We start from the raw sequence: 14,403 nt of genomic DNA on the forward strand, positions 1-14,403 counted from the left end.
ATTCAGTTTGATTTGATAAGCATTAGCGGGTTCTTTATTTTTTAAATTTGTTTCTCCGTCTTCTTTCTCCTCATCATCCTTGTGTTCTCTAACTAGCTTTTATCATCACACTCTAACTATTCCTGCATTAGTTGAATGAAACAGCTCCACACAAATACGTTCTCCGAAAGGATTCCCTGCTATACTCCCGCACTTATCTGGCCCGTCCGGTGCTACACAAACAGGCCATGAAATAAAAGTCTCAACATCTGTTGCAGCATTTGACCTTCCTCTTTCTCACAGCCTCCACCCAGCAGGGGGCGTTTATGTGAATGTTGTTGTTTTCCATCACTCTATCACTGTTAAATACACCCCAACTTAAGAGTGTTTCGCGATAAGCGCTGTCGTTATTTAAGTTGCAAGCATCCGCACATTTAGTTGGCGTAGCATTTCTCTCAAAATCTGACATTACTGAAAACATTTCCTCGTCGTTATTCTTTGACTGGGATACATCTGACACCGATCTTGAATACGATACAGATGCTTTGTGAGTGCATGCACTGCAAGCAGACCCATCATCACCAGGACTTTGGGAAGGCCATTCTAAAACTTTAATTCTAGCCTGATTTAGCCATTCCTTTACCACTTTTGACATGTTTGGGGTCATTGTCCTGTTGTACCACCCAACTGCGCCCAAGACCCAACCTCCGGGCTGATGACTTTAGGTTGTCCTGAAGAATTTGGAGGTAATCCTCCTTTTTCACTGTCCCATTTACTCCCTGTAAAGCACCAGTTCCATTGGCAGCAAAACAGACCCAGAGCATAATACTATCACCACCATGCTTGGCGGTAGGAATGGTGTTCCTGGGGTTAAAGGCCTCACCTTTTCTCCTCCAAACATATTGCTGGGTATTGTGGCCAAGCATCTCAATTTTTGTTTCATGTGACATCACATGGACAAAGATAAGACCTTCTGGAGGAAAGTTCTGTGGTTTTAGAATGGCCTTCCCAAAGTCCTGACTTAAACGTGCGGACAATGCTGAAGAAACAAGTCCATGTCAGAAAACCAACAAATTTAGCTGGACTGCACCAATTTTGTCAAGAGGAGTGGTCAAAAATTCAACCAGAAGCTTTTCAGAAGCTTGTGGATGGCTACCAAAAGTGCCTTATTGCAGTGAAACTTGCCAAAAGACATGTAACTGAATATTAACATTGCTGTATGTATACTTTTGACCCAGCAGATTTGGTCAAGCAGGCCCATCATCACCAGGAGTTGACCTCCACTCTTCAATAGATACTCCGCCCTATCGTTACACCCCCTGCCCCCTCCCTCGGTGCTGTGCCAGCTGTGGGTACTTTGACTCCTATTCTGGGTAACATGATCCGACTATGGTGACACTCACAGCAGGCGAGCATCTGCTGTGGGACGACAGTGCCCCGCTCACATGCTGTTTATGTGGGATGAGCTTCCAAGGTGTGTGTGTGTGTGTGTGTGTGTGTGTGTGTGTGTGTGTGTGTGTGTGTGTGTGTGTGTGTGTGTGTGTGTGTGTGTGTGTGTGTGTGTGTGTGTGTGTGTGTGTGTGTGTGTGTGTGTGTGTGTAAAGTAGAGGTTTGTCCCATACACTGCTGACACTAACAAATATCACAATCAATACTTGCTTGATTGGTCGTGCTCCCTTTCTGGTTAGATGAAGTTTTTAGCCAATTGCATTGCACAGAACTGCTTGTCAGCATGTTTTAGAAGCCAGAAGAGTCCTGCTGTGTCATTGCTGGATTAGAGCCATGGGCCTCCTCGGTTTTCTGCGAGGCTGGCTCCATTTGGCACCTGTCGCTGGCCGCCGCTTGAACCCCCCGATCATAGCCCGCCTCCCTGCAAATCTGGCCCATCTGAAACAACACTGGCAACACTTGCTCCTCGGGCCACTGCGGCCTCCCATCTGCCGCGCTGGCAGCGCACATGCATGGAGATTATCTGCTTAATCCCACTGCTCAAAAAGCACGGCGCCTCCACATGCACGCACACGACCATCCCGCCATCTTTAACTGGACGGAGGTCAGATGGCGATCACGGGGCTCCCGAGAGAGGCTGGAAACATGACCTCCGCAGGACTCGCTTCAGCGGGGGAGGGGGGGGGATTATAAAAGTTGGTCCGGCACAAGCGAGCCTAATGGAAATACAAAATAAAACCCACAAAAGACACGCCGACTCATTTTTGCTCTACCCACAATGCAGCATCTGCCGGAGGACATGATGCATTAGGACAGGCGAAGCTTCCTGCAAGAAGGTGACAGGAAAACTGGACTGTTTTTTTTCTGTGCAGACTCAAAAAGACTTGAGATTAATTATTAAGCAGGTCTTTCGCCGTCCCTGCGGTGAACGCAACATCTGCCTTTTTTTTTTAGCCACTTGCAGGAAATCATCTCAAACATATCACAGTTTCATGCAACTCCTAAAGAAACACAAAAAGACTCCAGGTAAACAACTTGATTGGCTGAAAAGTTACAGTGGACTTTAAGGCCATGTCCGGATAACTCATTAAACAAATAATTATTTAGCCTAAGCCCCCATTCCAGCCACACTAAACCAGCGTTGAAGGTCCCCCTCCTTGAATCATTTTTTACACGGGTAAGTGCGCCGTGTATTTCTTGAATCTCCAGCACTTAGCTTTGTATGGACTCATTGATCGTTTACAAAGTGAGTTTGGAGAGGAAGTGACGCCAGAAAGACCACGCCACAGCCAGTTTCATAACAACCTGTTTCCCTTCAGAGCTAACCACTGGAAATCTGGAGGCGAGTCATCCAGACATGCCCGTGTTTTACCTTCTTCTACATGTACAGACGCTTGTGGAAATCACACATGAATACCTTAAGAGAAAGCGATTGCAGCTATTTGGGATACAACACTTCTCAGACGGCAAGAGAACTTTCCAATGTCCAGGTCAGCTGTGATTCTACTTACCGAAAAACTCTGTCCATTTGTCGAAGAAGAGTCAACTAGAATGCGGGCTCCCGTGGATGTGATAAAAAAAGGTAGCGTGTGCTTTGTATTACCTGGCCGTCGAGGAAAACGGCGAATGCATTTGGACTGGCAAGGCAGACTGTATCAGTTATTGTTCGCCATGTATGTCGCAGACTCAACGTCTAGGTCCAGAGTATATAAAGTCACCAAAAACAAATGGACAATGAAGGTGAAGGCAAAAGAGTGAGGAGTGTCCTGACCAGATATCTACATCCCTAGTTTGATTGATGTAAAATTTTCTTTATCACATTGTTTACTTCCACATGTCAATTAAAGATGGCTCAGGTGTGATTCACTACAATAGGGCCCCACAGCACACTGGATTCCAGTTAATTGAAATACCACAACACTGGATATTGTTCAAATAAGTTACATTTAATTCAAGAACTTGCACACAAAGCAACACTGGAGGTGACTATGACGTGCGCATTTTCCGCACGTGCGTATCAGGTCCTGTTGCGCCGTCGGACGGAGGGGGGAGGGGGTCTTAAACGACCATTATGTGTGTGTGTGGACAAGGATAAGGTTAGGTGGGATTTACCCTGAATAACCTTAGTGTAGAAGGGGCCTAAATGTACTCTATTTCGACACGTTTCTCCTGTTCTTACTTAAAAGGCCCCTCCTATGCTGACAACTTTGGCACTTGTTTCATAGTCCTGGACGTCACCAGGTAAAATGATCCCCAAAATAGACACAGTAGTGACTTAGGCCTGTTTTCTATGGAGTTTCAGCACATTTTGGAATGACAACTTGTAGCTCCAAAATGTGGGCGGGCCTGCATCAACATGCTGACGTCAGCTGCCTAAGTTCGGAGGCAATTTCATATTGGGTTTTATGGGTTTTGGTAGCATCTTCATCCCGAGTCATGTTATTTTCATGCAGCCGGATGGGTGTAATTTAACTAATTCTGACTTTGAAGAAGAAGGGTTTGGTCGGAATTTGCATGGAAGAAATTGAAAAGACTCAAACCAAATATGTTACAGAAAATCAGGAGCCCCCTTGAGGGAAGAAAGGCCTGCTAAAAAATGGAAAAAGAAGAGCATAAACTCAAAAACAAAACAAAAATTGAAAGCAAGCCATCAGTGTTCTATTTTGCATCCTCTTCTACTGATGTTTTCCTCAAGATGCTTGAGGAAGTGCTAAAAAAGCATGAGGAGGAGGAGGTAGAAGATCAGAAAAGATGATTTTATATTTCTTTTTTGCTCATAATATTAAGACATCATTAATATGAAGTAATCATGGACCAGGGCAACAAAAACATGCAATTAAGTGATCAAAATACTAGTTTTAGATGCCTTTGTCCACATTCTCTATGTGAGGAAATGGGCTCCAGTTCTGTAGATGATGTCACACCAGAGTGGCGACATATGGAGTCTGGCGATAGAAAGGTGGCGTTCCAAGTAGAGTTAGTTATCTACCCATTACTCAAACACTAATTGATATTATGGGAAATGACAGCCAGATTAAAAAAATACTTGAAGAGAACTTGTTCCGGTCATCTGGACTCTATAGGACCTTTAATAAACATCACATATACACCATGATGAACAATACCTAGCAGCTGGATATCACAGCAAGTCAGATTTTTCCAAGCTTCTGCAAGCTTGCTGATATTCGTAGCACCAACAAAGATTAGCATGGATGTTGATATTGCAGTGGGTTTATCATAACAGGGATTTTCCTCATAAAAAGAAGAGCAAAAAGGTGTTTGACATCTTTTACTTCCAAGCAAAAAAAACACTGAACATTTGAAAAGGATTATTAGAAAACATTTAAGATCAATTTTGCGGGTTTTCAGGGTTCAGTTTGTGGCCATTGTTATTTATTTTTGCAACAATAATATTAGTGTGGTTTCCAGCGTACTGAAAACAATTTATTTGGGTGCAACCTAAAAAAATACTGTCCATGTGTGTGTCGCATTAAGAAAAAAAACATGTGACCAGTACAGCTGCTGTCAATTGGCCTTCTGCCACTTTTTGCCACTATCATCGATATAAGTGAGTAAAAAAGGAAATAAATGTTAATTTAAAAAAGACGAAACGAATTACAAAATGTGGGCTCATGTTGATGTTATAGCGATAACTAATATGTACATGTTCTTCTTTTCCTGTTCCCTATTTGGCTTATTGACCATAGGTGTGTGTTTTTTTTAATATTCTTTTATACCCAACTATTCATTTAAAATAATACAATTATGTTTGTTGTTTACAGGTCAAATGTTGTGACTTTTTTAATTCATCTGATTAGGGATGTCCGATAATATCGGACTGCCGATATTATCGGCCGATAAATGCTTTAAAATGTAATATCGGAAATGATCGGTATTGGTTTCAAAATTATCGGTATCGGTTTCAGAAAGTAAAATTTATGACTTTTTAAAACGCCGCTGTGTACACGGACATAGGAATAAGTACAGAGCGCCAATAAACCTTGAAGGCACTGCCTTTGCGGTTCCCACTCACATGTTATCTACGGCTTTTGACACACTCACAAGTGAATGCAATGCATACTTGGTCAACAGCCATACAGGTCACACTGAGGGTGGGCGTATAAACAACTTTAACACTGTTACAAATATGCGCCACACTGTGAACCCACACCAAACAAGAATGACAAACACATTTCGGGAGAACATCCGCACCGTAACACAACATAAACACAACAGAACAAATACCCAGAACCCCTTGCAGCACTAACTCTTCCGGGACGCTACAATATACACCCCCCGCTACCCCCCACCCCCCACCTCAACCTCATAATGCTCTCTCAGGGAGAGCATCTCCCAAATTCCAAGCTGCTGTTTTGAGGCATGTTAAAAAAAATTATGCATTTTGTGACTTCAATAATAAATATGGCAGTGCCATGTTGGCATTTTTTTCCATAACTTGAGTTGATTTATTTTGGAAAACCTTGTTACATTGTTTAATGCATCCAGCGGGGCTTCACAACAAAATTAGGCATAATGTGTTAATTCCACAACTGTATATATCGGTATCGGTAATTAAGAGTTGGACAATATCGGAATATCGGATATCGGCAAAAAAGCCATTATCGGACATCTCTACATCTGATTGCAGACGACCATTATGAAACAGCGACACAGTATCAGTTCAGTGTCAATAGTGTGCCACACACTCATTTTGCCGATCACTAATGTTAAATGTTCAAAAACAATCAATCAAATGCATTGGGTTGTTCCTCTGTTGAATGTCCTCATTAAATGAATACAAAACAAATATTTTCCAACTACATTTATTTAAAAAAAACATAGAACAAAACACAAAAACAACAACCAGTGTCTCCCCCTGCGGGACGAGACGGCGACATGTTTAAAAGCATACAAACCAACAAACTGTCATCTAGCAGCATCCAAATGTTGGAATCTCCAAAAATCATCATTTATATATTTAAATATATAGTTTTTTTTTAAGCCCTGCCAAGCTACACACTTTACAACATCCACAGAGCTTTATCCCTCCTTAGTGCAGGAAAAAAAAAGAAAACAAATACCCTTAATAAAATAAACAACTTTAGGTTAAATAAGCTTAAATAACAGTGTTAAATACAAGACACTTCTGTGGCCGATATGTACACAAATAAACACATTTGGCATTGTAATTGTGGTTCGTTCACTGGCGCTTTTGCTCGAATGGTCTGGAAAACCCACTGCATAAGAACACATTTTGCTGTGACAAACTACTCAAACACACAGGCACACTTTTCTATCAGTGAGCCACAGACAAGGCGTGTGTTTAAAATAAAAAAAAAGCCGAGAGAGACAGCATCCAATTTACAGCCAAGAGTTTTAGGCACAATCTCCTGCTTTGCCGTACAATTGCTTTCTCTCTTCGTAGTTTTTTTTTTTTTTTTAACCTTTCCCAACACAGCTTAGAAACTACAACTCGTTATTATTGCTAGGACAGCGTGACAGTGAATGGAGACTACCGACAATCGTGTGCAGGGGGAGGGGGGGGGGGGGGGGGGGGGAAGCACCTTTGAACGTCACAACTGCTGCTTATGTGTTGCTTCATCGCAACACTTGAAAGAAAGCAAAAGTGGCATAAAAATCCAAAGAAAAATGACTTCTCAAGTTGAGCTACATTCATTAATCCTCCCGCTGGACCCCCTCTTCGTTCAGAGAGCGTGGAGCACCACATTCCTGCTGTGAGCGTGAAAGAGTGTGATACAGTACAGTCGCAGGTACAGTAGTTGGACGTATGTGAGGGAGGTTCCATGTTGACTACAGCAAATGAGCTTTACATTCCACTACTGCAAGATGACCCTCTGGAAGAATTCCTCCCCTGTGCTGGAGATGAGGGAATATCCCAGAAGGCGTCTCGGTTGGCGTGATGGAGAAACTTGGAGTTAACTGCTCTGCACGGTCTCCCCACGCAGGAATGCTTTCCATAGTCTTCCCGTGGAGGCTCAGGGCTTCTTGTCGATGCTGTGAAAGAACCACTCGGTGAACTTCCTGAGTTGGGCCGCCGCCGTCTGGCTCTCCTCCTGCAGACGCATGTTGTCCTGCCTCAGGTGCTGCACCTCCTCCTGCAGCATCGCCTTGTCCTCCTTCTCCTGAACACAGAAAACAGCAGCTTTCAGGCTCCGACTTTTGTCAGTCTGGAAGCATTGAAACATTATTTCATTTATTAATTTATTTCAGGCAATGACATAAAAATAAAAAAAAGTACAAGGTAGACAACACGTAATAACATAAATTAATACAATGCAAAAAGTAATGTACATCAGCAGCTGTTAGACCAGGGGTCACCAACCTTTTTGAAACCAAGAGCTACTTCTTGGGTACTGATTAATGCGAAGGGCTACCAGTTTGATACACACTTAAATAAATTGCCAGAAATAGCCAATTTGCTCAATTTACCTTTAACTCTATGTTATTATTAATAATGAATGATATTTACACTTAATTGAACGGTTTAAAAGAGGAGAAAACACGAAAAAAAAATGACTATTAAATTTTGAAACATAGTTTATCTTCAATTTCGACTCTTTAAAATTCAAAATTCAACCGAAAAAAAAAGAGAAAAACTAGCTAATTCGAATCTTTTTGAAAAAATTAAAAAAATAATTTATGGAACATCATTAGTAATTTTTCCTGATTAAGATTAATTTTAGAATTTTGATGACATGTTTTAAATAGGTTAAAATCCAATCTGCACTTTGTTAGAATATATAACAAATTGGACCAAGCGATGAGGTGGCGACTTGTCCAGGGTGTACCCCGCCTTCCGCCCAATTGTAGCTGAGATAGGCTCCAGCGCCCCCGAGACCCCAAAGGGAATAAGCGGTAGAAAATGGATGGATGGATGGATGGACCAAGCTATATTTGTAACAAAGACAAATCATTATTTCTTTTAGATTTTCCAGAACAAAAATTTAAAAGAAATTCAAAAGGCTTTGAAATAAGATTTAAATTTGATTCTACAGATTTTTCTAGATTTGCCAGAATATTTTTTTTTAATTTTAATCATAATAAGTTTGAAGAAATATTTCACAAATATTCTTCGTCGAAAAAAAACAGAAGCTGAAATGAAGAATTAAATTAAAATGTATTTATTATTCTTTACAATAAAAAAAATAAATTTACTTGAACATTGATTTAAATTGTCAGGAAAGAAGAGGAAGGAATTTAAAAGGTAAAAAGGTATATGTGTTTAAAAATCCTAAAATCATTTTTAAGGTTGGATTTTTTCTCTAAAATTGTCTTTCTGAAAGTTATAAGAAGCAAAGTAAAAAAAATAATGAATTTATTTAAACAAGTGAAGACCAAGTCTTTAAAATATTTTCTTGGATTTTCAAATTCTATTTGAGTTTTGTCTCTCTTAGAATTAAAAATGTCGGGCAAAGCGAGACCAGCTTGCTAGTAAATAAATACAATTTAAAAAATAGAGGCAGCTCACTGGTAAGTGCTGCTATTTGAGCTATTTTTAGAACAGGCCGGCGGGCTACTCATCTGGTCCTTACGGGCTACCTGGTGCCCGCGGGCACCACGTTGGTGACCCCTGTGTTAGACTATTGTAGTGAATCACACCTGAGCCATCATACATGAATCATATCTTTAATGGACATGTCAAAGTAAACAATGTGATTAATAACATTTTACAACAATTAATCTAGGGATCTACATATCTGGTCAGGACACTGTGCTTGTAGGCTGAAATTGGCGGTTGTACTTGACAGCTGGCTTCACAATAGTTATGGAGTACAAAACTAGACGTTGAGTAATCACTCAACATACGTCGCGGACAATAACTGATACCGTATTTTTCGGACTATAAGTCGCTCCGGAGTATAAGTCGCACCGGCCGAAAATGCACAATAAAGAAGGAAACAAACATATATAAGTCGCACTGGAGTATAAGTCGTATTTTTTGGGGAAATTTATTTGATAAAACCCAACGCCAAGAATAGACATTTGAAAGGCAATTTAAAATAAATAAAGAATAGTGAACAACAGGCTGAATAAGTGTACGTTATATGATGCATAAATAACCAACTGAGAACGTGCCTGGTATGTTAACGTAACATATTTTAGTAAGAGTCATTCAAATAACTATAACATATAGAACATGCTATACGTTTACCAAACAATCTGTCACTCCTAATCGCTAAATCCCATGAAATCTTATACCTATAGTCTCTTACGTGAATGAGCTAAATAATATTATTTGATATTTTACGATAATGTGTTAATAATTTCACACATAAGTCGCTCCTGAGTACAAGTCGCACCCCCGGCCAAACTATGAAAAAAACTGCGACTTATAGTCCAAAAAATACGGGTCCGCATTGCCAGTCCAAATAAATTCGCTGTTTTCCGTAGTCTTCCCTTGTCCACGGTAGCCCGCATTCTTGTTTTCTCCCCTTCTACAAATAAACAAAGTTTTTCGCTAAGTAGAATCACAGCTGACCTGGACATTCGAAAGTTCTCTTGCCGTTCCTCTGACACAACACACTCGTTAAAAAACATATCTCACCAGGCTGCCGTTCTTCCAGGCCTTATCCAAAACCGTCGCTCAACATTGCTATGTTGCCGTCTGAGATGTGTTGTATCCGAAATAGCTGCAATCGCACATTTCCTTTTCTTAAGGTATTGATGTGTGATTTCCACAAGCGTCTGTATGAAGCTGGCTGTGGCACGTTCTTTCTAACGACATTTATTGTGTAGGGCGCGGTCTTTCTGACGTCACTTCCTGTGTGGGGCGCGGTCTTTCTGGCGTCACTTCCTCTCCGAACTCAGTTTGTAAACGATCGATGAGTCCATACAAAGCTAAGAGCCGGAGATTCAAAAAATACACGGCGCACTTACCCGTGTAAAAAATGATCCAAGGAGGGGTACTTTATACGATGGGTTGGTGTGGCTGACACGGGGCTTAGGCTAAATAATTATTCATTTAAGGAGTTATCCAGCTTAATGTAGACAGGGCTTAAGTGCTGTCAAATGTGCGTAAAGTAGCGGTCCAGCTTCCGCCCACAAAGACAAAGAATGTGGATGACTGACAAGAGGATTCACTCTGTTCATTTAATTCTGCTAGTAAATAAACACGCTCAGGTGCTGAGAGCGACGTACGGAGTGAACTCTCTTGTACCCTGTTTGGAAGCGAGAGATGAAGAAAACAAACACACGGAAAATCGAACATGGCAATTTATTGATCAGGGCTACGTTATTGAGTTTATTTTAATTTAATGTTTGAATAATTCCTAATTATTTTCTACCGCTTATCCTGTTCAAGGCTGAGCTGGGGCCTAACCCAGCTAACTTTGGGAGTGATAAGGGGTACAAAATGTTAATCACATGACACACCTATGGATAATTTGACTCTCCAATTAACCAAATCTGTTTTTGGGATGTGGGAGGAAGCCGGAGAGAATCAGGCACAGGGACTGCTAAACTAGATTTGAACCCAAATACTAGGGTTTTAATCGTAACTTACTAAAAAAAAAGATAACCCTTCAGAACAGAGGTAACAGGAAGGCAAAACTCAATAAAATCCAAAAAAGGAGGGTGATGAAAGTAGCACAATTACAAACATATCCGGTTGTAATCATTGCGCTACTAATGGATGACAATAACATAGCAAACATTAGCAAAGAGGCCCTTTTTTAGTTTGATAAAAGTGCACTTCCTCTCCTTTTTTCAGCACATGATTAAGAGGTGGGAAAACACAAAGGTCTGATAAAGCAGGACAAGTTGGCACATGTGACTCACAGGCTATTTTAAGCTGACGACAGAGGAAGTGGAGCAAATGAAAATATTTGGCGTTACCTTGCGCAGGTCATGCTGCAGCCGCCTGAGGATGACCTCCAGCTGGTTGACTTTGCCGGTGAGCGTCGACGGGGAACTGCAAAGAGCGATGCTGTCGTTTAAAATGTGCTCAGTAAAAATGCATTTGTGTCGATATGCATCATAACAACAAACAATAATACTGAAAAACTGGAGAGATGTTAATAGTCCAACTAATAGTGACTGGTACACAGAAGCTACAGAGAGAATATCTCTAGAAAAAAAACTGCATTTAAATGAGATAACAAGAAGTCATACTTGAAATATGGGCTCAATTATAAGAAGTTGTTTTTGTAACTATCAATTGAACTGGAAATAAGACTTTACTTTTCCTTGTGGTGAATAATGGCTACAGTGTGGTTGTAAAGTTTATGAGATGCAATGCATGCCAAGTCACTGTGACCGTTATTGTTTTAATGAATGGCTGATGGCAATTAAATGATACATGATAATAATAATAATAATAATAATAATAATAATAATAATAATAATAATAATAATAATAATAATAATAATAATAATAATAATAATAATAATGATACATATTGGTCTGTTATTGTATTTCATTTTGTTTTGTTTATTGTTTTTAATCACTATTATTTATATAATTATTGCTATTGATTCTGTTGCTTTTTAACATTATTTCAAGTATTGTAGTCAAGTCAAGTGAAGTATATTCATATAGCGCTTTTTTCTCTCGCAACTCAAAGCGCTTTACATAGTGAAACCCATTATCTACATCTTGAAGCAACATTTAACCCATGGTGGGTGGCACTGGGAGCAGGTGGGCAAAGTGTCTTGCTTAAGGACACAACGGCATCGAACCTGGAACCCTCCAGTTGCAGGCACGACCGCTCTACCAAGCGAGCCACGCCGCCCCAATTGTATTTAATAAGCATTGTATTTGTGTATCTTCTCAAATGCTTTATAAATGTCTGTCCTAAGCTTTGTGAAGCTGTGATTGTGTTGGAGTTGCTGTTGCTCGATTTCCTTTCATTAGATTGATTAACATTCTTCGTGATTTTGGTCAATAAAACACATGGGAAATTAAAAAAAAAACCCAACTTGCTTTACACAAAGTAGTTGCTCTTGTGTGTACGTACTCTGAGCCCAGGGCCGCTCCTTCAGCCTCCACCACTCGCCTGGTCAGCTCTCTGGAAATCTCCAGAGCCTCCGCGCGCTGCATGTCCGTCATAGTGCAGAAAGATGCCACGCGCTGGTCTGTGGACACAACAGGTGCAATCAGAAACGTTTCATTATGTGATTCGTTCAAGCCTACTGTGATTGAAAGGCTCTGTTTACACTCAACACCAAATCTGTTTTTTTTGCCAGTCTAAATGCTCCAAAATACTTCAAATCTGATCATTTCGCATCAGATTAGAGTCCCATCAGAAGGTAGTCCGAATCCGTGTGGAATTTGATCTTTTCAAATGTGACTGCGGTCTAAACTGCAATGCCACCCGTTTGTGACTTATACGTCAGCTTTGATCGAGCTACAGTACGTCATTCGTGTGCGCAGCACGATCACTTTCCTTTTTGCAATTCACTTCTTCCTCCTTTTCCATCATCTGCCTACTTCTTCTACACAACAGCCACGGCACAAACCCACGAAAACACTGTTTTTATTTTTTCCAAGATGGCGCCGCTATAATGGCTGCTGGTGGCAGGAGCTCTGTGCTCTTGTATCATCCTTTTGTGTTCCTGATGTTTCCCTCTTGTTTTCATGTGGGTTTATTTTTTGTCCTTTTGGTTCGGGACCCTTTGGGACTGTGCGACAAGGGGTAGCACTTTTGTGACTTCTGTGGTGCTTTTTTTGTGAACTTCTGGATCTGCCTCCCGGGAGCCTTTTGGTCATGGAGACCAGCTGCTGAGTCTCTGCCACACCAGAGTCCGTTTGGAGAGACTGGAGGAGATGCGGATGAAGAGACAGGGCTGACTTCACAGTGTCTTGGCTGAATGAGCGTGTATCGGGACACCTCGGTCTCATCCATGCGGACTGGACACTGGCCGAGAGTTAGTGGGCGGTCGAGGGTGGAGTTGGCTCTCTTGGTTGCTTTGTTGGGTCTGCTCCTGTCTCTGGCCATGCTCCCCCAAACCCTAGCAGACGATGGCGTGCAACACCGCAGAGGCCACCACAGTGAATATGTTTTTTTGTTTTTGTTGCTGTTGTTTTACTTTTGTAGCTGTATGTAGAAATGGCTGGTTGCATCAGCTCTGCCCTTTTAATGGATTTAATATCCTTTCTGTTCTTTGATGTATGATGTTTCCCTCTTACACACATGCTTATGTGTTAAGTTATAGTTATAGTTTATTATTCTTCGGTCAATCGTCAACAAAATAAACAAAAGTTGTACATTCATAGATTGAAAATGAAAATGAAAATGTTGCAGACCGAAAGGGTTTAGGCTGAAGTTGAACACTTATTGCGCCTAACCCTATAAACAATGTCAAAGTACAAGATGAACTTCCAAAAATTTTGAAATGTCCTTTGTACAAGATGAACTTCTGAAAATTATTAAATGTCCTTTGTACAACATATTATAAATACAAATTATACACAACATAAACACAGTTCAATTATATACACAGTAAAGGCATGTGGAATATCCTTGTACACATATTAAACCTTAGTACCAATTTATATACTATATACAAACAATTATACTTCCATTATTATTTATATCCCATATTTAGTAGTTAAAGTACCAATGATTGTCACACACACTAGGTGTGGTGAAATTTGTCCTCTGCATTTGACCCATCCCCTTGTTCACCCCCTGGGAGGTGAGGGGCGCAGTGGGCAGCAGTGGTACCGCGTCCGGGAATCATTTTTGGTGATTTAACCCCCAATTCCAACCCTTGATGCTGAGTGCCAAGCAGGGAGGTAGTGGGTCCCATTTTTATAGTCTTTGGTATGACTCGGCCAGGGTTTGAACTCACAACCTACCGATCTCAGGGCGGACACTCTAACCACTAGGCCACTGAGTAGTAGTAGTGTGCTATGTCTATGGGGTTTTTTCCCCTTGGGCCCAGGCTTAGACTCTCACCTTTTTTGTAAGGGGCGCCGAAAGTTGGCAGACCCGTCAGCGATCCTGTTCTGTC

General features: G+C 40.9%; 1 protein-coding gene across 5 annotated transcripts in view; it reads right to left on the reverse strand.

Annotated features, from left to right (window-relative positions):
- Positions 1 to 6,207: 6,207 nt before the first annotated feature.
- The window catches only part of LOC133657345 (signal-induced proliferation-associated 1-like protein 2), a 225,716-nt gene continuing 217,520 nt past the window's right edge, over positions 6,208 to 14,403 (reverse strand). For all 5 annotated transcript variants that reach the window (XM_062058556.1, XM_062058555.1, XM_062058553.1 and 2 more), the window contains 3 exons: positions 12,405 to 12,522; positions 11,284 to 11,359; positions 6,208 to 7,571 (listed from right to left, as the gene is read on the reverse strand). In XM_062058556.1, the coding sequence (XP_061914540.1) occupies positions 7,425 to 7,571; positions 11,284 to 11,359; positions 12,405 to 12,522 (341 nt within the window). In that variant the 3' untranslated portion in view covers positions 6,208 to 7,424. The remainder of the gene's footprint in view (positions 7,572 to 11,283; positions 11,360 to 12,404; positions 12,523 to 14,403) is intronic.

This window comes from Entelurus aequoreus, linkage group LG09 (genome assembly GCF_033978785.1).
Source record: "Entelurus aequoreus isolate RoL-2023_Sb linkage group LG09, RoL_Eaeq_v1.1, whole genome shotgun sequence".
In the NCBI taxonomy this organism is placed as follows: Eukaryota; Metazoa; Chordata; class Actinopteri; order Syngnathiformes; family Syngnathidae; genus Entelurus; species Entelurus aequoreus.